Below are 24131 nucleotides of genomic sequence, written 5' to 3' on the forward strand. Positions count from 1 at the left end.
CAGCACAATCTCGCTCTGTTGTGGAACAACAGCACAATAATAGATGCTGTAGCAGTGCACACCGCCCACCACCTGCTACGTGAAAGCATACCTCTCTTGCTGTACAGCAGGATGTCTTTACAGTTCTACATTTTGCCTGACCTTGTGGCATTTTTTTATTTCCACTAACTGAACATCCAAATAACCAACAGAAACTTGCATAACCTTTGTATTTTTTGCAACCATGTGAGATGCCGCCCAGGGCAGAAAGCCACACTGCCTATATCAAATACCATGTTAGAATAGACTTTCAATTTTGGTATTTAAGCCAATGAAAAATGTTCCCTTCTGCAGATTTTTTGCCACTGTTTGCTCACAAAGTGACACTTACTGTCCAACAACACAGCGTTCCTCTGCAGTGATCCTGCTGGACTGGTGTTTGACTGCAGGCACTCTAGATGTCCCAAAGAAAACTGGAGAGGAGTAGACTGATATTCCGGACCGACCTGCCTTCAGGACTTCATACCCTGGGGTGGATGAGGCTGAAGTCGGTGGAGATGAGGAAATATGGACGCTGTGAATTCCCTCCAAAGCATCCATGTGGTTCTCTCTCTTTCTCAAGCAGTCCAAGTGAGAAGCAGCAAATTATCCTTTGTGAAGAATTACTTTGGCAAATTGTTGAAATTGAGCTGGATATACCTGATGTCTGCGTTTTTTAGCACTTGACAGAGAAGAAAGTCAAAAACAATATCTTAAAATCCACACAAGAGGGTGAAATACTTTTTTCTTCACAAGCTATGCTAAAGAAATACATTTTCGTCCAGATAATCAGACGTAAGTTAAGTACCACACTTGTAAAATATTCTAAATCTACATGTTTGAAATAGCTTTATAACTAAAAAATACAAAGTAAATACTCACCAACATGATTTCTTGTTGCCAGAGCACAAAAATCTGCAACACAGCACTTTTCTGCTTAGTTAATCCTGTGAGTTTAGCTCACTAAACTCTCCGCACTTCGCCCTGATCTGACTCTCCTGGTTTGGCAGGAAGGGTTAATCACTAACCTCTGCTGACCAGTAGCAACTCAGCTGTACACATTTTTTCCAGCTGAGGGGGTCGAACATAGTTTTCACCTGAAGGCTCAAAGCCACTTCAGTCAAACAAATCAAGTGTGCTTTTAGAGATAATGATATGTTCTGACAGACTTTTTTTTAGAATAGTACAATTAATATGTGTGCATGGAATAACAACTTGTACGATATGCTCCTCAGATCACAGCACTCAGCATTCATGTCTATCTGAGCAGTATGGTGCTCAGATTTGCTCAGATTAGCAGGATCTGGTCTCACAATGCAGCTTTGTTGCACAGACAGATTAACACATCAAGTGACCAGAGGTGTGGGAGAGCCTTGCTTACTTTTTCCTCTCCTTCTTTGCCGTTTCCAACATTGCCCCTGGGCTCTGCCTTCCCACATCTCGAGCAACAACAAGTAGGATGGCCAGGTGTTTTTTTTTTCCTATTGGTGAGTGCATCAATCAGTTCTGAGCGTTAAATATAAAGACTCTGAAAGGTGAACTTTAAAAGGCAACTTTCAGATTAATTTTAAAAACATTACTGTAAATAAAATCACGTATTTAATGATAGGTTAACTAAATAATATGTGTTTTGCATTAGAGCAATGTGCTAAATGTCAGCTCATAATAATAAAAGTGTCATATAAATCATAAAACTAATCCCTCTGTTCATTTTTGTAGATTTGTTTCCAGGTTGGGCTTATGAGTTCCACTTCAAACACTGAAGTTGAAGCCCAAAAAACAAAGACGCTCCATCGGGTTCTCTCATGTTAGACTACATTCTGCCTACAGCTTGGTCTAGAAGAAGCAGCGACAAACAGCAATGACAGTGACATACTCTCGAAGAGTTGCTGACGCAGGTTTGGGGACCTTTTTTCACCTGCTCCTGCGATGGAAAGGCAGCATCTACAAACTGCTGTACAGGGAGCTCATCATCTTCACTGTACTCTATTACTTCTTCAGCGTTGTTTACAGGTAATCATAGGAGTCGATTAATCATTTAAAACCTTCATTTAAAAAAAGAATGTAGTACGATTCTGTATAAGTGCAGATAAAAGCTCTAATAATCATGTATGATGCTTGGTTATTGAATATGTGTGAGAAAGACAAGGAACAAATGCAACCAGATGGATTCTGCAAAATAATTATTATTGAGTATCTAAGAAAATCAGGTGTTTCCTCTCACATTAACAGAAGCAGTTGTTTTTCTTTTATCCATTTTGGAAACAAGACTAGCTTTTTTTTCAATTTTTTTATGTAGATGTGCTACCTTAAAGCATATTACTGTGAATGAATTAACTTTAATATAATCAGTCAACTATTTGGACTACATGAGCGAAAAAAAAATTCCCGCTGAAGAATGAATTTATTACCTAGCCCACTTAGTGATTACATAAGTTTGTGGAAAAAGAAAAGCAGATTTAGAATATTTCTCTTAAATACTGAAATATAAAAACAATACAGAGTGTATATAGCAGCATAATCAATGATTATATTGATTATTAATCACTTCAATTATTTATTTAATTAAAGAAACAGAAAGCAAACACAAATTCTATCATTTACATCTACACAGTAAATGGAGGATTTCCTAAATAAAAAGTAAAATAAAACTACAAACACAACAAAGAAATATCTATTCTAGTGGGTATTTCAATTTGTAATCATCAAATAAAAATGCAATATTTAGAATTAACTTAAGTTCTTTTTTTATTATTATTTGCTTTTATTCACCTTATCTTTGATTTAAAAATGAGTTTGAAATGTAGAAATGTACATATGAGGAAAAAAAAAACAAGTCTGTAAAGGGGTAAATGCAGATCCACAGGATTGTACTATGACACATATTTACAGGCACTCAGTCAAAACTTCTTTTTCCAAAACACTTCAGGGTTACGGCACAAACATCAGTCAAGGATATTTTGAAGGCCCTCTGGGTGAACAGTCCCTGCAAGTTTAAGGATTAAGAGGCCTTGAACCGACCTGAACGTAAATCGAGTGAATATCTTTCCTAAGCCTCAATAGTCAGTCATTTAATAAGCAGGTTAAAACATTGTTCTGAACAACTGAAGGCAGTTAATAGTTTCATTATTAACCATAAATCTGAGACAACAGTTAATATTAGGTTTTGGCGAACATTTCTAAAAACATTCCTGACACAAAGTAGGAGGATTATGTAGAGAAAAAAGCTTGTTTGTGACCACTTGATATGTTGCTACTTGTGCAAATCTCTTCAAAGGAAAATGATGTTTGACAGAAGCAGTAAGCCTCTTATAAGAGTTTCAGCACACAAACTGAGAACCACTGACAAGAAACTGAAATAACATTTGAAAAGATATTTTGCAGGACTGTTCACATCAAAAAAAGGTTAAAAGCCTAGTTAAGGACTTTCTATGTGGAGTTGACATATGGGTGTATTCTCTCCACAGTCCAAAAACACACATGTTGGGGTAACTGATCACACCCTCACTGCTTATGAATGAACTTTGTTTTTTTTCACCAGGTTTCTACTGAGCAGTGAGCAGAAGAGGCTGTTTGAGAAGCTGTCAATATATTGTGATCGCTATGCAGAACTCATCCCTGTGTCGTTTGTGTTGGGTGAGTTGGTTTTGGTGGTTTTAAAGGTGAACTGTTGTGCTTTCTTGAACAGATGTTTTCTTGAAAATCACACTTTTTTTGCATAAAATCTTTATGCAAACGATTGAATGGATTAAATGAAATTTTAGTCTGCTCAGTTCTAGAACCTCTTGCCACTTCAAATCCAAATAAGCTAATGTTGGCCACGTCTTGCAACTCAATGTTTACACTCCCACATAAATGGCTGCAAAGAGATGGGCAGTTATACAACTGTACATCTTTCAAATGTAGAAATAGAGTTTCCTGCACAACCAACAAGAATGAAGCAATTGGATTCTGGAAGGGAAGTCAATAACAAAGCACCTGTCTTTTCCAGTAGCCATTGTACAGTTCATAAAGCAGTAAAACCATCTGACCAAATATGCTCCAGCACCTCTTGTGGGTAGATATGCTGGGGTTCGCTGCTGTTGCTTTTGTAGGTGAAGGGCACTAACATTACATTTTGAAGGTTTTTAAAATGGCTCATGTTCCAGATAGCAAAAAACATTAACTTATTGCCAAAAAGTGGCTCTGTGTTGTTTTACGTCTGTTTTTAGAAGTAACAGAGATCCAGTGGAAGTGCAAAAACATGCAAAATGTAAATTTTGCATAATACATCCTCTTTAAGTCAAGCAAAATTCTTAAAACTGCGATTCATCCCAGATGTTAAATTGTTTTTGTTTTTAAATAACAGGTTTCTATGTGACTCTGGTTGTTTCCCGTTGGTGGGGTCAGTTTGAGAACATACCCTGGCCAGACCGTTTGGCAGCACTAGTCGGAGGCCATGTCCGTGGAACCGATGACACTGCAAGGCTGACCCGAAGAACACTGATGCGCTATGTCAACCTCTCAGGAGTTCTGATCTATCGCTCTGTCAGTACTGCCGTCTACAAGAGGTTTCCAACCACTGAGCATTTGGTGCAGGCAGGTACGGCAATGCAGTCCAGCAGGCTTACAAATGAAAAACATCCGACGCGTCTTGAAAGTATCTTGGTGTATACTTACCTAAAAAATACAGTCACACACATTTACCTCCATAATATATTTCTTCCTTCCAGGTTTGATGACCTCAGAGGAACTGAGGCACCTGGAGGATCTACCTTCCCCCCATAACAAGTTCTGGGTGCCCTGCACATGGTTTGTCAACTTGGCTTTGAGAGCACGGACGGAGGGTCGCATCAACAATGACGTGGCCCTCACAGCCATTCTCACTGTAGGTCTTTGTTTTACATCAGCCTGTTGGCTAGACATGAATTAACTTATAAACATCCTTCATTTCAAAAAAACACTTTTTAATTTTTTCCATTCAGGAGCTGAACAGCCTGAGGGCAAAGTGTATGAAGTTGTACGGTTATGACTGGATTAGCCTGCCTCTCGTCTACACTCAGGTTGGGGGGATTTATTTTCTACAATGGGGATCTTAATAACAGGTGTAGCAGTTAAATAAATGACTGATGCCTTTGAATTAGGTGGCAACAGTTGCTGTCTACAGCTTCTTTCTGGCTTGTCTGATCGGCCGACAGTTCCTGGATCCTGCGCAGGGATATCCGGGACATGATGTGGATTTCTACCTGCCGGTTTTTACCCTGCTGCAGTTTTTTTTCTATGTTGGTTGGCTGAAGGTGAGACAAAGTTAAAAGATTATTATCACTTCTGACTTTTAGCTTTCAATAACATGATCTGTTGTTCTGATGGTCTCAGGTGGCGGAGCAACTCATAAACCCTTTTGGTGAAGATGATGATGACTTTGAAACAAACTGGCTAGTTGATCGAAACCTGCAGGTGCAAACTATTTCTTAGCTGTATTTTAAATTTTAAACAGACAGCAGCTATTGTGTTTGACTTGTGGAGGTTTCCATCGTGTCTCAGGTGTCTCTTTTGTCCGTGGATGAGATGTATGACAGCCTGCCACTGGTTGAGAGGGACATGTACTGGAATGAGTCAGAGCCCCAGCCTCCTTACACTCCTGCCAGTGCTGAACACCGTAAACCCTCTTTCATGGGTTCTGCTCTAGATATTAGGTAAACTAATGTGTTTATTACCTGGAATACAATCAAAGAACACTTTGCAGCTGGGTAATTATCCACTTGTTGTCCTCTAGTGTTCCTAAGGAGGAGATGGAGTTCCAATCCAACTTGGAACAAATCAAAGAACATGAAGAAGCCAATTATACCACGCCATTACTTGGAGGGTTGGGCCGTCTTTTGGGCGTCCAGTCCCCAAACTTTCCTCGCTCGTCCCGGGTTCCTCTGCTGCGCCGCCGCCCTGGAGCTCCACTGAACCGCTTCCCTCTTTACTTGCACCCTGAAGCACCATTAACTCCTACTCAAACCCGCTACCCTTTGAACCAGGACCGGGATCCGGACTACGCCTTCTCCACTGTTCCCATGTATGAACGGCCAGGATTTTACAGCTGCCCCCAGACACCAATTCACTGTGTGCCCCCCGCAGTGCCTCGCTCTCGGCATCCCCGGCGGACCCAAAACGACTGGGATCGCAGCTGCAGCTCAATGGCCCCTCCGACAGTAGGCTCCCAGTTACTGGCTCCTGACACGCCCAACCATCTCCCACCACCTCCATCCTCTGCATTTCCATGGTTGAGTGGGGAGGGAGATTCACAGAGTGGACCAGCGTTCTCCTTCCCTGACCCAGCACCGGAACTCTGCCCAATATCTAAACTCAGACCAGGACATGGCCTACTGTCCCGACGCCCTCCTCCCCCTCGCCTCACTTTAGAAACCCTCCCAGCTGCTGACAGCCAGCCAGGACCGCTGAGTGCTCGGGCAACGGGAGCTGGAGGTGAACGAGTGTTCTCATTCACTCCCCCCTCTCACACAGCAGCACCAAATCCCTGTAATCCCAACAGTAGCTCCAGCAGCATTAATGCAACAAGCACCAACAGCGCTGCCACAACAGGAAGTCTTTGCAATGGAACAAGCCACAGTGGTTTAAGCAACCATGGAAACTTCACCTCAAATCCGAGGATGAGCAATGGGAGCGGAAGTGCTGGGTCGAGTTCCAACATGAACACGGTTTCTACATCTGCACCTTCACAAGAAGCGAGTCAGCAAAACTCAGCCAATGACTCGGGAATCTCATTGACTGAGGGGGATCTGCTGGGAGTTCTGGTGGACGGTGGGATGAATAAGGAAGAGAAAGGGAGCAGGACTGAGGAAAAAACTAACTAATTTGAAGCCTTTTATATAATTGATTCTGGAACTATGTTTAGTTAATGAAATAACAAGAAACATCATGGTAAAAAAGGAATTAGCTCTTTGTGACTCTTGTTGAATTAGTTTGTTGATGACAAGAGATATTTAATGTTCAGCATGTCTGAGTGCTGGTCATAAAAGTACCTTATTACATATCTAATATGAAATCAATATGTGACACATTGCTGGATTATGTCAAACTCACATCGGCAAATTAAGGACTTTGTGTTAAAGCCTATTTCCTGAATTAGCTCAGAATTGACCTACTTATTATGCAAAAATCGCCTTAAATGAACTGACACTGAGCCACAAAGAAATTTCAGAAACTTGTACACGTCCGCTGAAAACCAAGCTTAACTGTTTATATCCCAATTCTGAGCTTTGTGCCCATCTGTATGCTATTAAATTATATATTAAATAACATGCTGTGATACTTTTATCAGTTTATTTAAATAAAAACAAACCCCACAAATAATTTGAATATTATCGCTTTATTTTCATACGCTTTTTGTACATACAAGACTATTCAATGTTGTACAGTAACTACAGAATACTGAACTCAAACTTTAAAAGTTATGAAGAAACTGACCAAAAATGAGAAAATTATAACAACAAAACAGCTTTTCAATAATGAACAAACATATAATGTAATGGGTGGTCCATCACTTTAAATAATGAAAAGATCAATTTAGAAAAAAATACATATGATCCTTACTATTTTCACAATCTATACTGAGTACAAGTTTATATGGCTTTGTTTGTAGGACTGTAATTCAGTTCTAAGTGCAGGTTATGGCTATAATGCTAGTGAAAGACACCATCATCGGTTATAAGTAAAACAATTTTACAGCTGGAAAATAAGCGTATCTTTCAGCAAGTTCTCCTTCACACTGGTCTGAGACTGCACCACATCCCCAAGAGTCAGTGGTCCCTATAATGCACAATGCAGCTTAGCAATGTTTCTCCAGACATCCTGGTGGTTGGACATTATTTACAAATTCTACAGGAAGGAGCCTGGAAGCAGCATTGCTGCTCTCAAAAAAAGAAATTCACATTACGCTTGTGCATTTTGCCCAGAAAAGTCTTTATGAGTTGTGCTCCTCATGGAGTGTGAACCCTGGCGTTTTAGAAGCAAATAAACTGTGAATATAGGTAAGGAGATTGTTGAAAGTTCATCGTGCATTGATGTCTAACGGTAGTCGTGGTATTGTATTTAGATCTGGAGGGCGGCGAGTAGGATGAGAAGGGTTTCTGAAATAATTTTACAATGAAGACAGCACAATTCTAAAAATAAACTGAAACAGTGATTATAAAAAACCCATCTTGAGGACGTTCTGTGTGGATCCTGCACTTGCGAAGTATCTCAGATAAATATAATTACACATCACAGAGAACCCTTCAAATGCATCCTCTTGTGCTGTCAGAAAGCTGATGAAGATAAAGTTTGTTCCTCTCACGCTGAAACTGATGATTTAGGACCAGAAACTGCATACAATTATAGGTAAATTCTGCAGATTATGAGGGCAAACCATAGTGTGGCGGTATTCCCTGTGGCAACTCCATTGCAGTAGGATAGCCAATAATGGAGCAAGAACAAATACAGCTCTGAAAAAAAAATGAAGAGCCCTCTGGACTGAGCCCTATTTAAAACCTCCTGGTTATTCCACCAAATGTTGATTTCTAAACTCTTCCTGAGTTAAAAAATTGGAATTGTTGTTTCTAAATCAATATGAACTTGTTTTTTTTTCTTCTTTTTTTGCATTATTTGAGGCTTGAAAGCACAGCATCTTTTTCATGATTTTGACCGTTTCTCATTTTCTGCAAATAAATACAAAATCTTTGGTTGGAATCTAAGAGAAATGTAGTCAGTAGTTCATAGAAGAAAACAACAATGTTCATTTTACTCAAACATATACCTATACAGAGTAAAATGAGAGAAACTGATTATTTTAAGTTGTCTCTTAATTTTTTCTGGAGTCATATATGTGACTAACAAGGCAGTATGGCATTGCTTGCCTCCTCGCTACAATGAGGTTTTCTATGATTTGAACGGTTTTGTAAATTCTGGAGAACATAGAGTGGTCTTAATCCAGCTGTGAAGGTGAACTTTCTTTCCCATCATACAACCATTGATAAATGTTACTTTGGCATGGTCTATACTCCAAACACATATTTATCTAAATATTGCCACAGAAGGTTGATTCATAAATAGCTCAATGTCATGAAATGACATTTTGAGAACAAAGAATGCTTCCCTATAGGTGAAGATAGATGATGATTTGCTACTCAGTTTAACTGGCTTCTTCTCCCATGGTGTGTTTGTCAAAGAGGTACTCGGCCATCCCATTCTGAGGAGCGCCCATGCGACGCAGGTTTGAGATCCAGTCTGCCAGCTGCTTGATGGATTTAACCTGCTCATCTAGGAAATGTGTTTCTACAAAGTCACACATCTGTATAGGAAGACAAAAGACATTGTATTGGAAAAATGTCAGATCACAAGGACAGATCTGAAACAGCTTGTTCTTCTTGGCTGTTTCTCACATGAGGATCATTGTGTTCGGCTGCCATTTTCTGCAGGTCCAGCAGGGATTGGTTTACACTTTTCTCTAGCTGCAAAGCACACTCCAAGGCTTCCAGGCCGCTCCCCCACTCGTCTCTATCGGGTTTCTAACACACAAATAATTCATGATGACTCAAAATTGAGTACATATTCAAGAGGACTTTTTTCAACCCACAAAAGTGCACCACTGGTTGTGAAATTAGGTTTTACATTCTAAAACTGACCCAACTGCTGACAATAACAATTTATATCCATTAATTAGTAAAAGTCTCTTTGCGTACCTTAATATCCTGCAGAAAAATTCTGCCTCCACGCTGGTTCTGCAAACTCATCAACTTCTCTGCATGCTCACGCTCCTCTTTTGACTGGGCATTAAAGAACTTAGCAAAATTTTCTAGGGATTTATCATCCCTGTCAAAATAGTATGCCTTAAAGAAAAGAGAAAACAGGATAATAAAGTAGCAACACATTTTCCACTTAATTATAAAATAATACACAGCAAAAGTGGCTTTTAAGTGTTTCTCACCATTGAGAGATAAACATAGGAGGCATACAGCTCCAAGTTGATCTGTCTGTTGATTGCAGCCTCGCAGTCCTGATGGAAGTTTTGTCGGATTTGGGAAGTCATTTCTATCAACGTTACAACTATGAATGAGAAAATGATCGTCAGCGTGTCTGCAGGTCAAATCCAAAACAAAATACACCAGGCTAGAAAAAATTGAAGTTTCCTTTTGAGATGCCATCCAACATTTAAGGGATTAATCTGGAGAAAAGGGTCACTTATCAGTACTGGTGGTGCACACAAACAAATCTCACAGACAGACCATAACATTATTTGCATTGTGGTAAAAGCAGTCTGCACGCAAAAGTATTTACATCCCGTGAACTTTGTCACTTTATAACCACAACCGTCAATTTATTTCACTGAGATTTTATGTTGCGTGCCTGATTGCAAAGTAAGAAACAAAAAATTTTACATGACAAGTGTGGCACGGATTTACATTCACTCCCAGCACCTATTTGTAGAACAATTTCTCTCTGTCATTATTGCTGTAAAGTCTTTGGGAGTATATATCAGCTTTGCATATTTAGAGCCATTCCTCTTTGCAAAATAACTCAAGCTAACGATTGAACAAAAGCAAAGAACATCAGTTTTCAAATCTAACAAAACTTATTCAACGCATAACTATGTGTTGATACAAACTTTGACATGGTGGTTCTGGTTGTACCTTTGGTTTTACTGTCTTATTCAAATCCTCTATGGTGTACAAATCCTCTAACCGTGGACATAGTTAAGTTAAAGTAACTTAACTATGTCCACGGTTGCTTCACCTGAAAACTTCTCCACAATTTAATCCCAGTCTGTTGTGTTGATGCTGTTTGTTCACTTATATGCCCCAACAATCCTTTGAGGCTTTTGCAAAGCATCAGATTTGACTTTTGAGATTAAAACAAAAGTAGGTAGCATTTAAAAGTCTGCTGCACAGGATTTTATTAAGAGGCAGCAGAGAATAGGGGTATAAAAGCACCTGATTGCACGCATCGCCTTAAAGCTTTACTTTTTATTGCCCCGTCTTTTAAAATCCCAAGATAATACAATAACACTTGTGGTTTTAACAGTCACGTCCCTTATTTTATTGCACATTTAGATGCATCCGTATTATTAAGGGATGCATCTGTTAATAAACCGCGTATCAACTATAAATAAACCTTTATGGGATGATTTCTATCTTAAACTTGGAGCTGGTAAATTATTTCAAATCATGTTCATAAATCTCACAGAAACGCCCAGCATTAACGTATGCTAGCTAAACAATGCTAAGCTAGCTAAACAATGCTAAGCTAACCCGCTATTAGCTGTTAATAGGAGCAGAAACCTACCTGTTTCAAATACTTTCAAATCTCCTTTTCACTTTAGTAATAATTACTGACTGTACTGCAGTGCAATATATTTAATATTAAAGGTTTAAGAGATACACGCCACCTGAACGTTACTCAGTCACCGCAACCGTTTAGCAGAGTAGACCACCGTCTAGTGTTGTATTCACTGACAGTAGGAAATAAGCGAAACTCATTCGCAATTCCTCTTCATCGTTCACCCCCATTATTATCGCTCTTTACTAGACATTAACGAATTACATGCATTTTAATCGACAGAGCCTGCCAGCGACATGTAGCATAATATTGTTTCAAAACAAACTAATCAAACAGGGTCACGTATGAGTCTTCCGAGGTGACTGAAAAGCAGCACTAAATCAATTCAGCGTTTTTTCCCCCTTAATGCGCAGTTGTGAAAACTTTGCAGAATAATGTAAAATGTCTAGTTCACACCCTAAAATGAGCAGATCAGATTCTAATATCAAAGGCAACATTAATCAGTGATGTTTATTTTTTTATTTTGAGGTGAAAACGCCACCAAAACCAGACAAAAATAATTTCCACATTTATACAAAACTGACTAGTCTTTTGAAGTTTTACAAACAAAACAAAATTCAACAAATTTTTTCTCCATAAAGTTTGCTATAAGAAAAGAAAAAAAAAACACGCCAGGCACTAGAATCTCCAGATATTTAATGTGAGATCAGTAGGATGTCAACACCACATCAAAGTGTGCAGTAATTCGGTACATTTTCCCATTTTTCTCAGACAAAATGGTCCCAAAGATGTTTTTTGGGTTGAAAATCAACTCCCAAATCTGCTGTTAGTTTTTAGAAGACACTTCTTTCATCAAACAGTGGTGCAAAAAGTCTGTATCTTTCTATAAAACCATGATTTTTATGCTGGGCAATGTTCCATAGCATCCATCAAAGTATCCTACAATGTAATTTTTCCACAGACCTTTTGTGGGCTGTCAGATATGTCAATGGGATGAATTGGCTCTAAAAAGTCAATTTATTTAATGGAAGAATCATAGCAGTGTGTTTTTGTTGTTGTTGTTTTTTTACAGTACTATCTCAAATTGCCACTAAATGGTGTTTTATTAGAAAACCTCAAAGAAAAACAAATTACACTGGAAAAACTTTATTTGAAACATACAAAAAAAAGGATATAATACAGCAGCAAACACCACACTGCTTTCAGTTAAAAGGTCTTACTTCCCTCCAGCTGGAGGCGAGTGCCACACTGCAGAGCTGGTGCGTTTAAAGTAACGTGGTTTGCTTTTGTAAAATATGTTCTCCAGTCTGGGTGGCTCAATTGGCCCAAAGATGGAGTCCACATCAATAGGGTTGAAGTACTGCTTCATAATTAGCTGCTTCAGATTGGAACCTGGAAAAGTAAAAAAATAAAATAAATAGTTTGACAGTTTTTAAATGGCATGCAAGCATGTACAGATGAACATGCACAAACTAATATTTTGAAACCCCTACACTGGAGGGGTTACAAAGAACCCCAGACAAAAAAAATTTTTTTTGACCCTGCAAAATAAATAATCAAACTGCTTCTACACACCTTCGGCCCAGGAGGGAATGGGTTTTCTGGGGGCAGATTCATCATCTGTTGAATCGTCACTGTTCTGGTCCATTCCGTAATCCTCTGGATTCTTTGAAATAGTCAGCGTCTTACTTCCACCGTTAGGAGTGATGGCGTACGACTGAGGTGACATTTCCTGCAGGGAGAAAGTGGAAAGCACACAATGAGGCCTGAGACAAAAAGTAGAAGTTATGCTTTTAGAAAACCTGTGTCAAAAAATGTTTAAAGAAATACCTGTATGTCCACAGTAACATTTAGACCACCCTTTCCTGTTGGCGTTTTCATTACAGATTTCTGGGAAGAAAGAAAACAAACCACAAAATAAAGACAACAGTAGGTCAGGAAAAAAACGTACAGGTAAGTTGCATGAAATCTGACAACATAAACTGGGTTAAAAGAAAAACAAAACATAACTTTGTATACAAGTTTGTTTGCAATCACTGAATGAGTGAATGCAAGCTCTAAATTTGAGTGATGCTTACCTCAAGGTCAACTGTTTTATTCAGCAACTTCTTTAATAGAATTGAGAGGAGAGAGAAAAATGTTGGGTTTTTAAGATCAGACAATAACAAAATACTTAAATGCACAAAAAACATCTGGATTTAATGAATTTTGCATCACAAAAACATAATTTAGAAGGATTTTCCACCAGATTTGTGCCTGTCAGCTTACTTGTGCCTCAGCAGCAACAGCTTCTCTTCGTTTCGCTTCTTCCCTCTCTTTTAGAGCTTTCTCTTTTGCAGCCAGCCTCTGCTGCTCCTCCTGAAATAATTTCCATGATTGTCAAATATTTCCAGTGCACAAAAAAGAAAGCATTTTCCTAGTGCAGAAATTGGAATGCTGATAGTTCAGTCTTCACAATAAAATAATTTTGATTTGGCCTGAAAGCATCACAGCACAGATGAAAACATTTCTTACCAGTTTCCTTTTGTCTTCCAATGCCTTCCTTCGCTCTTCCAGCTCTCTCTTTTCTTTTTCTCTGGCTGCTCTCTCTACCTCTCGCTGTAAAGCAAGAGCCTTTTCTTTTTCTACCCGCTCTCTGCACACACACATTAAAAAAGCAATTATTATAACCTGGCATCGCTAAAATAACTCGGGTAAATGTGACATACATCTTGACCTGTTTGCTCTTTGGCGAATACAATTAAAGTATGTCGGAAAGAAGAGAAGGGGAAAAAAAATAAATATTCAGCACCATCCCTGCCTTACTCTGTGATAGTGCCGTCTTACATACTGTGATAATTGTTGCAGTAATCAATTAACTGCATGATAAGTTCAAATGAGCTCTAATTTCTATTCTGATGTTTAATATTTTTTGAAGAACAATTCTGTTTACCGGATATTTAGAACATCTTCTAGTTCCACTGCTAAAAGTTCTTTACATAATTAAAGTTTATTGGTCTTTTGAGAAGGTAAACCTGCATTATGTCAACCTGAATGTATCAGTTTAAAATGGCCTCTGAACAACATTATTGTTTAGCGCAATTTATCATGCAGCAAAATTTATCGTGACACGCCGATCCCAGAGCAAAGTTGAAATTTTATATCTTTTATTTCACCTATTATATGCTGCTTTAGTTTTTTTTTGCAGTGACTCTCATTTCTAACAGACCTTTCAGCAGCAGCTTGCCGTTCCCGCTCCAGTTCTTGCTCCCTCTGGCGCTCCAGAGCTTTGCGAGCTTGCTCCTCCTCCTCCTCCGCTTTCTTTTTGGCAGCCAGCTCCTGCTGTCGTTTCTCCTCCTCCTGAGTTTCAAGTGCAGGTGAAATTTATAATTTTATGAAATTTATGAAAATGTTGAAGGTGAATAATTAACTTTTGTTATGTGGATTAAATTGTCCATTTTATTTGACTTGCTGTGTGCATGCTTGGCAAAAATAAAATGTTTTTCACCAATGTATTAAAACATGTTTTAATACATTTTGTATACAGTAAGTTTATAAACATTTCAGTTGGGTGATTAAAGGAAAAAAAGACCATATAAAATGGTAAATGAGCAAATTACAGGGATAAAATAGAAAAAACACATTTAAGTTTTCACCTGCTGAATCTTTTTCTTTCTGGCTTCTTCTTCTAGCTTCTTCTTTTGCTCCAGCTCTTCTTGACGCTTTGCTGCCAGTTTCTTTTTAGCTTTCTCCTCGGCCTGACGCTGTGTAGGCAAAGAAATAAATGAAATGAGTATTAATGAACCTATGAGGAAATGGAGAGCCACCAAACCTTTTACATACTTTATCATTTTTCTCATCAATTTGAGCCATCTTTTGTTCAATCTTCTTTTTCTTTTCCTCTTCCCTAAGCTCTTCCTTTACCTTTGCCTCAAACACTCTTTTTATCCTCTCTTCTCTTTTTCTGTGAAAACAGATTTTCGGAGTTAAATTTACATAAAAACATCTTGCCTAAATGCAACAACTACTTTTATTTTTCCCCCCCCAAGTATGGTAAACCTCTTCAGCTCTTCTTGCTTTTTCTTCTTTTCTTCCTCCATTTTCCTCATCCTTTCTTCCTCTTGTTCCTGCTTCTTTCTAAGAGCCTCCAGCTTGTAACGCTCTTTGGTCTGAAAGAAGGGGAAAAAAATATGAAAAACTAATTACCAGAGATGTAAAAGGCAAAAGGTTACAATTAGTTGCAAGTTTTAAAGAGTTAATAATTTTATCGATAAACATTAAGATAGCTGTGAGGAGGGGGACAAAAAATGAGAAACCAGTGAGTTAGAAACACGAGTTGCATTTGGATGCACAAAACTTCTGCGCAACTAAGAGGCATGGTAAAAAGCTACACAGCTTTTTATTCTGCAAAAAAATATGAATTGTTTACAAGCTAAATACTTTAACCATATTGATAAACTTTTTGGGAACAAAAATGTATTGAAAGCACAAACTCCATGAAGGAGTGTTAAATTTGTAGTGATGCATTTTAGCCAATACTAACAACAATCCAAGTGAATGCTTGATATTTATTGTGGGACATTTTCATTTGTAAATAAAATTTCATGACGATTAGCAGGAGAGCCTCACAAAACCCCCCCAAAAAACTATAGATTCTCTTTGATGCTCCATCAACGCCTAGATGGATATTTTACAAGATGGATGGGTAAAAGTCTTTTCCAAAGTGTGAAAAAACAAAATGTGAGATGAATAATCAGCAATTAACAAAAATAATTATAACTTAGAGGCTCACTTCATACTTGATAAATATATATCATGCTAGAAACAACTCAAGAGGAACTGTTGTCTAGACAGATTTAACTGAACTTTAAATGTTAGACTGAAAGAAAACAGCAACAACTACTGAAGAAAACAGTTGTAGCTGTTTTCTTCAGGATTTTATTGTTCCTGTTGACATCGTCTCCACCTGCTGGCACAGAATGGGGACTAAAGCCGATTTAAAAATTAGAATAAAACAAATTCAAAAAACACACACACACCCCAAAAACACCCAGAGTGAACCGATCAAAACAAAATATTGCTAATGTTTGGTAATGGTGAAATATTATCATTTTATAAATCAACCTACTGGAAAAAAAAACAACTTATTTTCAGCCCCTTCCACACCTAAACAGTGTTTCCATTTCACTGTTTGGGATTCACTTTTAGCCTCATTTTCAGAGCATGAATAAACTAGTTTCTTAATTTTTATGAAGTGTTCGCCAAAAACGATATTTGTAAACACTTTTTAGGACACAAGAGTGGGGAAGGATTTTGTTTTTCTGTGCAAGTGAAATTTGATCTTTCACAGTATGGCTGTTAAAAGACACCACCCGATTCCTACAGACAGTGCGTTAGCATGACACTTACCACAGTCCCCATGTTTATCTGAGGAAGAAACAAAAACATTTAAGCCAAAATTTTGCAACTAAAGCAAACTGGCACTAATGTTAATAGGATTTCAAGGTTGTTCTTTTGCCTTGTTTAGGAAACACACAGACTCCAACTTCAGTGATGAGATGCAATTAATTCATAATGAAGAATTTGTGTCATTTCTTCTGACTGGACAAGATGGGATATCACGTCAGAGCCCAAGTTAGAGGGCTACGCAGTTAGTCAAACGTATTAGTAAAAGACTTTTCACAGGTCTGCCTAAATGTCAATCAGAACGCTTCTGTTTGAGTTCTCGTTACAACTATTAAAACATCGGCCCAGTTCTAAAGCCCTCACGCTGGCTCCCTGTATCTCAGAGGACAGACTTTAAAAATACTTTAGCTGGTTTAGAAATCACTGAGAGGATTAGCACTATAATATAACAAAGATCTGTTATTGTATCAACCTTACAGACCATTCAGGTCTTCCGGTTCTGGCCTTCTCTGGATCCCCACAATCAAAACCAAACATGTAAAATCAGCATTCAGCTTACAATACAGCACAAATCTGGAAAAAAAATTCCAGAAAACTGAAAAAAAATGCTTTAAATTGAGGCTAAAATCCAGTTGCTTACAGTTAACTTTGGTTGATAACTGAATCATTAATTTTAGTCTGTTTAGCAAATTTATATTCTTTTCCTTTATTATAATGTTTGCTGTTTTTATCATGTAAGGTTATTTGAAATTCCCTGTTGCAGTAAAGTAATAAATTGATTTGAGAGTCGTTGTTTTTGTAATTCCAAGGACAAGTGAAGCTTTACCAGCTCTTCATACAATCACGACAGTGATGAAACATTTTAGTAGCAACAGTCGATGTATTAATTTGGCAGTCAGTGAGACTGGAACTTACTTTAGGATCAACTTTCAGAGGAGTGGTCTGTTTGATAAAGGATTTTATCACGGCGGTTCGGCCAATGGAGCTTGGGGTCATCATCAGCATCTGATTCTTATTCACAGTGTGAAGAAAAGATCTCATGTTCGGTTTGATGGTCTGTATATTGGAGAAAAGACAATGTTCCACGTATTACTTCAATAATAAACCCACTTAACAGTTTAAAAAATGCCCCAGTAAGATTGTTGTCGTACACTTTGGCTTTTCTTTGGTGGAGAGAAGCGCTTCGAGGGGCTGTCCTCAGTGTCTGGGGCCTTTCGTTTTGTGCTGAGGCTCGATCTAAAGACAGGAAAACATAAATACTAAGTCAATTTGCATATTCATGTATATAATGTTACGCATAGCACTGACATGTCTATTATTGCTAACATGACTGTACTCTTATTTCTTTGCAATTTGGGACAATACCCAAGTCCAAGTGTTAAAAAAAAAACCATCAAACCAAAACTGAACATACACACCTTCGAGTTGCCTGGCTTTGTTTCCTAGCAGCAGCCACTGGAAGAAAAAAAATGCAAACATCAATTTCATACCATCTGAAAAGTTGCATGGTAGTGCAACACTGCAAAAAAAAATAAAATCCTAGTCTTTCAGTATTTTTGGTCTAGTTTCTAGTCCAACTATCTTATTATATCGAAGATACAAATAATGCACAAGTGACTTTTCAACAAGATATAGGAGATTGTTTTGAGCCACCAGTTCTTTACTATTGAGTAACATAAACTAGTTACAGAGGCAGATTATTTCAAGCTTTTTGTAAGTTAGTTTTGTCTTAGTCAATTTCAACATACTTCCACTAGAATATTTTAAGAATTTGTGTTTTTTTGCAGTGAAAATTATAATCAACAGAGTAAAATCAAAAATATGACAGGATCTCATACCAGACTTTTTGGCAGGAGTGCTCATTTTTACCAGAGAGCAAAACAACGGAGGGGGAGCCAGTTTGGGAGAATTAGCAGCTACAGAGCGAGTTACTCGCTCAACAGCATGCACAGGAACATGGCGACTGCTTTCAGGCTTGTTTGAAGGAAAGGGAGAAAGAAATTACATAGAAGACAACTCAAAGGAATAAGTTAAACACACACTAGACAAAGAAAAGCTACCTCTGACGCTTCACTTGCTTTTTCTGACAAGTCATCAACAGTGTCTTCAGTTTCTGCTTCTGTTTTGCTGCAAAAGTGAATAAAATAGTAAAAACACCGGATACTGATTCAAAAATTCAATTGCAGCATCTGGTGGAAGAGGGTAGATTATAAAAAGACAAGTAGAGCCATGGTTCTACTGTACCACTAGTGGTACTTCAGGAATCTTTAAAAAGAATAGAAAGAAAATATAACATTTTAACTATTCATGAGGTAAATCTGATGTAAATAAACTTATCGGTTCTAAACTAGATGCGTTGAATGCATCAATACTAGGACTTTCCACCATTTGCAGTACATAAACACATGTAATATGCACATAAAAATATAAGGTAACTTTCATATCTAGCGTCCTTAGTAAAAAGATTCATTTCCACGAGATGGGTAAAAAAAAGCTCATCTATTAAAATGTTATTTTTTTCTTCTTTTCTTTTTTCATTTTTGTGATTTATTGTGTTATTAACCTTAGAGTTTTCCATTCCTACAACTGCATATGCACAAAAGAATGTAAACTTCCCAAATGAAAAATTGATATTAAATGCAAAGAAAGCGGTTCTACTCACACTTCCTCAATATCCTCATCTGCAGCGTCCATGGAAGAGTTCGCTCCTATGCAAACAAAACAAACGAACAAAAAAAATTAAAGATGAGAAAGAAGTTAAATCAAAGTGAGGAAGAATCGGTTGAAGATGTCTGCATTTGGGAGGTTAAATAACGCACCACCAGTGTTGGTGCTGCTGCTTGTAGAGGTGCCCATTCGAGTAGACATCCTCTTGAGCATAGAGCGGCGTGAAGCCCGGCGGACGGATTCCTGTGTCATACTGTGCCGAAGACCAGCCAGTGAGTGCCGCAGTTTGAGGGAGCAGCGTGCAGAGCTCCGCCTTGACCTCCGATCAGCTGCAGCTATTGCTATCTTTGTAGCTGTACGACCCTGAGACGTCTCTGGCTTACTGGCAAGTTCGGCAGACAAGCGATCCTCTGCTGAGATGTTGACGACCAACTCCGGTGAAAGAATCTTCAGAGGAGCCTGAGAAGTGCTGCTTGCTTCGTCAGATTTGGTTTCTGCATCACTAACTTTTTGAGCTTTGTCCACTTCATCCTCTTCCTTACCCAGCTCTGGCTTCTTGTTCTGCACCTCTTCCTGCTTGCTGCCCTCACTGGATGCCAGGCTCTCATCTACATCTTCAGGCTTTGTCTGTTTGTTTTTACGGGTAGCACGTTTTGGTTTTGGAGGGTTACAACTCTCAGAGGTTGAGACCTCAGAGATCGCTTCTTCTTCAGAAATCAAGTTCAAGGATTTCACAGATGATCCACGAAGATTGCTACGCTTTCCCTTTGAGAACCTGCATCAGACACAAAAAGTTGCCACAGACACAGGTAAAACATAATTGCAGGTATTTACCCTTCATAAAAAGAAATTATCAAACAAACCTCCTTGCTTGACCTTCCTCTTGTCGACCTGCAGACACCCGCCTCCTGCGGCTGTTCTTTTTCTGTGACGGCGTTTTCGGCATCAGTTCTGGTTCAGCATTAAAGTCTCTGAAAAAAAAACAAGAGAGATGTATGTATACATATATATATATTTTAAGAGTCTGGCAAGAATCCACTTAGCAGACCGTCACTGCATTAAGGCAAGCCTACCTAGAGAACATGCGGTTTGCTTCTTGTTGTATTTCTTCCAGCCAAACCATGTGGACATTTTCAATCTCACTGACAAATTCCTGCGTCTTTCCCACAAACATCTCCGTCAGGGAGCGCATCGACGGCAGCACGGAGTTCATGGTGGCAGCTATAGAAAGAAGATCGAGTGATTATTAAACTGTTGACTTGATCGCATATGCTTTCACAGAATGTGAGATTTGTTAGTTTTTGAGAAGACAGCATGTAAGGAAATTCTCTATAATTAAATACTAGCTATCCAGGTCAATGTCTTGCCAAAACTAGTGTGCTGTAAAGCAAGTACAGTACTGTAAGTACTGTAATCAACTGCAATGTTGATTCTATTTAATGCTAAAGCTAATTTACTTCCAGAAATTTAGTTAAGCTGAGGAGTTGCATGTTGGGAGAACAAGCTAGGCCTGTCACAATAAACAATAAATCAATTAATCGGATGTTAAATGAAGATTATTGACCTCATTTTAATTTATTGGCTTTATTGTCTCTTCCTATTGATGACACTGGATGAAAAAGGATTCAACTCTGGTGCTCTCCAGTGATCCCTCCCTTCCCCGTTCCCTTAGCAAAAGGGAGGAATGAACTATTGCATCAGGTAGTCGGATATGCCCATCTTCTCTATACAAATCTAATGATTATTGAAGGGCAATATAGTACACAGACTTCATAACCTGCGCTCTTTTAGTTGAATGTAGTTTTTATTAACACTTTGGTTTTATGTTGCGTTTAGTTTTTATTCAAGTCCATTTTTAGTTAACGGAAACTGAGAGTCCAATTCATTTTTGTTTGTTTTGTTTGTTTTGTTTACCTGTTCTAGTGTTGTGTGTTTTTGAAAATAAAGTGCATTTATGTTTGGCAGGATGTGTTGCATTATTATGTCATTACATCACATCAGTTTAAAATGGTCTTCAAACCATAACATCGTAATCATTTTTGAGACAATTAATAGCTCAACAAAATTTGCTATCGTGACAGACCTGTGATAGCTTTGTTACTTTTAGAGAAGCAAAAATGTTGGATTGAAAGGAAATTCTCTAGAATTACTACCTCTCCAGGTAAGTGTCTTACCAAAAATAGTGTGCTGCAAGTTGGTTTATTGTACATCGCAGTTAAAAACTGCAATGTTTATTCTATTCAATGCTAAATTTGATTTATTTCCAGAAATAATTTAGTTCATCTGAGGAGCTGCATGTTGGGAAACATGTTTTTTTTTTTCTTTTGGAAGTTCATAAAACTTTAAAAACCAATAATAATATGGAGATTTAAATTTAAGAGTGACATTGAATGGGAAAACACAGTTGAAAAACTTAACCTGTTTTTTCATCACCATTTTGTTCCTTTGATTACTGTTATACATATTAATAGCATAATTTAATAATATTGTTATACTTTATATACTACTTTGTTATACTACACTATGTACATTATGCTTTTTGCACTTTTGTAAAACTTCTTCTCTCAATGATAACAGTGATCATGAAACTTCAATGTTGTAAAAGTGGCATTTTACCGTACAGTCAAAATAAACGTTTTAACTAAGCTCTTATGCTTAGTTAATATTTTTTACAATGGTCTATAACTAAGAGATGTGCGTTTATAATTATTAAATTTTAAATTTCCTAAACAAATTATGCAAAATTCCGGAATCGACTATCAGTCAATTCGCACACAGTATGTTCGACGATAACAATACTTGTAATTTTCTGCACTTTCCCCGACAATAACGCGTCGATAGCATCAATAATACATTTGAAACACTCGGGGGGGAAATTACAGTTAACAATAGCAACTACCGGTTTGAAAGTGCAGCATGCTAGCTCGGGGTTGGGGAGGTTTGTAAGAAAATCATAAGGGAAACTACAAACAGCAGCAATTCAACCGGGAACAAAAACAGACCTCGAGTTGTAAGTAACACCAGCATTAACGTTTGAATTTCTACCCACTCCAAAAACCACCAGAAGACTAACGTTAAAATGTTAGCAAGGTAACGTTTACATAGACGAGCATCATTATTTACCTTTAGTATCCGCGTTTCTTTACGTCAACAAAGACCGTTGGTCTGTTAATTATAGTAAAAAAACACACACAACCTAAATCAATCGCATATCTGCACTGAACAAAAACGAACTATTAATAATCCCCACGTTTGCGTGTAAATACTTCGGCCTTGGAAGTGAGGGAAGACAACAGCTATTCTCCCGATAACCCGCTGAAACCGTTTTTAACTTGTTCAAACCGCGGCTCGACAACCAATCACAGAGCAGAACAGCTTTTTCGAGTGGGTCGATGTTTTCACCGGGACATCCAGGACAAGCGGAGTTAACCTTGCAAATGGCAGCGGCGAAGTATGCGGGGAGTGGCAACGGCGGGGTCTGAAGGAATATAATATAAACACTGCGGAAGTTTACGGGTTACGAGTCAGATTTAAATCGACCAATCACTGGTTAGAATTTTTCTTGTTCCTCTTTCGACACCTTTGCCAATGTTTACGGCAAAGTGACAACGTTGTTGTTTTCTCTGATTTTGACCTAACTACTACTTTTATACTATATTAAAATAGTATGCACATTTGGTTGACTATTTAAAGTTAGAAAACAGTCCGTGTTGAGAAAGGTCCAGATGAACACATCCTATTGTGAAAGCAAGATGTGTTACTTTCTCAGAGTTTTAGAGATTTCTATTCTAAAGAGTTCAGTCTGAATGAGTCGTAATGATTAAATGCAAGGAAGTCTATAAATGGGAGAGAAAATTCCCCAAACAGCGGATATTAATAGCCATAATAAAGGCTTTTATTCACGGTAAAATGATCAGCTCTCAGTGAGATAAGCAGAGTCCCTCTAAATGAGATGAACATGGTGACCAAAAAGGAAACCAGAACAGGGTTTTCCTAAAATATAAGTTTTCATAAAGAGAGGCGATCTGCGGTGTCTGCAGGATGTAAATTATTTAATTAGCACAACTGTCAATAGTTTAAATAGTTGAATAGTAGTCTAAAGGCAAGTGGCCAGTAGAGTGGCTGCAAGTCACGGGACTTGTTTGGGTGGGTTTGAGGCCTTTGGTGGCGATGACGTGCAGGGTCTTCATTACTTCATTCTTTTTCTCTAACTGCCACTTTGCACTTGCTGGTCGCAGAGCCCAGATCTGATCTCGTTCTCGCCATTTTAGCAGCATAAACCTGAGAAGCAATGATGCCCAGAAGTTCTCTATCTGCAGAGAGCGTTTCCATTGAAGCCTTGGAGGCGGTGGTCGACCGCGTTTTCATCGACATGACCCCAGAGGATTGGTTGAGACTGGAAGCTGCACCCTGGGGGAGATTTGTGGAGAAATCTTGGACATATTTACATCTAACATTCTGGAAAATCTCCACAAGCAAAAGTTCACCATTGAGGGCTTGGAGGCGGCTTTAGGGAACAAAGTTCCCGAAACCTTTGCAGAAATCATGGACATCGATGGAGACTACCATACCGAGCACACAGAGTACTTAAACCAGCTGATAGTGAAATATCTGTTGGATAAAATTTATCACAGCTTGAACTCAGACAACACGCCAACGAATCACGTCGAGCAGGCACCCTCTATTCGCATAATCATATATATATATATATATATATATATATATATATATATATATATATATATATATATATATATATA

General features: G+C 38.2%; 3 protein-coding genes across 5 annotated transcripts; 1 reads left to right on the top strand and 2 right to left on the bottom strand.

Moving 5' to 3' along the window:
- Nucleotides 1–1443: 1443 nt before the first annotated feature.
- Nucleotides 1444–7266, top strand: best1 (bestrophin 1). The gene is made up of 10 exons (XM_055045515.1): nt 1444–1505; nt 1738–2031; nt 3560–3654; nt 4367–4600; nt 4731–4885; nt 4983–5060; nt 5142–5294; nt 5374–5454; nt 5542–5693; nt 5774–7266. Exons 2-10 carry the CDS (start codon nt 1880–1882, stop codon nt 6858–6860), a joined length of 2187 nt encoding a protein of 728 aa, XP_054901490.1. The 5' UTR covers nt 1444–1505; nt 1738–1879; the 3' UTR covers nt 6861–7266.
- Nucleotides 7267–7356: 90 nt separating this feature from the next.
- fth1b (ferritin, heavy polypeptide 1b) lies at nt 7357–11633 on the bottom strand. Its single transcript, XM_055037279.1, has 5 exons — nt 11326–11633; nt 9971–10089; nt 9726–9872; nt 9426–9551; nt 7357–9334 (listed from the first exon to the last, which is right to left on the bottom strand). Exons 2-5 carry the CDS (start codon nt 10070–10072, stop codon nt 9176–9178), a joined length of 534 nt encoding a protein of 177 aa, XP_054893254.1. The 5' UTR covers nt 10073–10089; nt 11326–11633; the 3' UTR covers nt 7357–9175.
- A 365-nt stretch (nt 11634–11998) lies between these two features.
- Nucleotides 11999–22809, bottom strand: incenp (inner centromere protein). Of its 3 annotated transcripts, none has more exons than XM_055041164.1 (20): nt 22495–22809; nt 20445–20592; nt 20235–20342; nt 19524–20146; nt 19367–19412; nt 18765–18831; nt 18543–18678; nt 18123–18159; nt 17856–17940; nt 17620–17760; nt 15358–15467; nt 15223–15262; nt 14955–15062; nt 14528–14658; nt 13834–13954; nt 13588–13677; nt 13398–13427; nt 13150–13209; nt 12895–13051; nt 11999–12711 (listed from the first exon to the last, which is right to left on the bottom strand). In XM_055041164.1, exons 2-20 carry the CDS (start codon nt 20582–20584, stop codon nt 12536–12538), a joined length of 2406 nt encoding a protein of 801 aa, XP_054897139.1. In that variant the 5' UTR covers nt 20585–20592; nt 22495–22809; the 3' UTR covers nt 11999–12535. The 3 variants fall into 3 exon arrangements, with proteins under 3 accessions (XP_054897139.1, XP_054897131.1, XP_054897123.1); XM_055041156.1 differs by having other exon boundaries at nt 13398–13424; nt 15142–15262; nt 22495–22808; XM_055041148.1 differs by having other exon boundaries at nt 15142–15262; nt 22495–22808.
- Between the last annotated feature and the right edge of the window lie 1322 nt (nt 22810–24131).

Source organism: Poeciliopsis prolifica, unplaced genomic scaffold (genome assembly GCF_027474105.1).
Source record: "Poeciliopsis prolifica strain line A6 unplaced genomic scaffold, Auburn_PproV2 SCAFFOLD001, whole genome shotgun sequence".
Lineage (NCBI taxonomy): Eukaryota > Metazoa > Chordata > Actinopteri > Cyprinodontiformes > Poeciliidae > Poeciliopsis > Poeciliopsis prolifica.

Excerpts from the sequence above, each read along its gene's own strand:
- best1 (XM_055045515.1), top strand. The coding sequence starts at position 1,880 with ATGACAGTGACATACTCTCGAAGAGTTGCTGACGCAGGTTTGGGGACC. Across the intron at positions 3,655-4,366 it reads CCCTGTGTCGTTTGTGTTGG|GTTTCTATGTGACTCTGGTT; the intron begins GTGAGTTGGTTT and ends TTTAAATAACAG. Across the intron at positions 5,455-5,541 it reads TAGTTGATCGAAACCTGCAG|GTGTCTCTTTTGTCCGTGGA; the intron begins GTGCAAACTATT and ends ATCGTGTCTCAG.
- fth1b (XM_055037279.1), bottom strand. The coding sequence starts at position 10,072 with ATGACTTCCCAAATCCGACAAAACTTCCATCAGGACTGCGAGGCTGCA. Across the intron at positions 9,552-9,725 it reads TTTTTCTGCAGGATATTAAG|AAACCCGATAGAGACGAGTG; the intron begins GTACGCAAAGAG and ends TTTGTGTGTTAG. Across the intron at positions 9,335-9,425 it reads CCGAACACAATGATCCTCAT|ATGTGTGACTTTGTAGAAAC; the intron begins GTGAGAAACAGC and ends CTTCCTATACAG.
- incenp (XM_055041148.1), bottom strand. The coding sequence starts at position 20,584 with ATGAACTCCGTGCTGCCGTCGATGCGCTCCCTGACGGAGATGTTTGTG. Across the intron at positions 19,413-19,523 it reads CAGCAGCACCAACACTGGTG|GAGCGAACTCTTCCATGGAC; the intron begins GTGCGTTATTTA and ends TTGTTTGCATAG. Across the intron at positions 14,659-14,954 it reads GAAAGAAAAAGATTCAGCAG|GAGGAGGAGAAACGACAGCA; the intron begins GTGAAAACTTAA and ends CTTGAAACTCAG.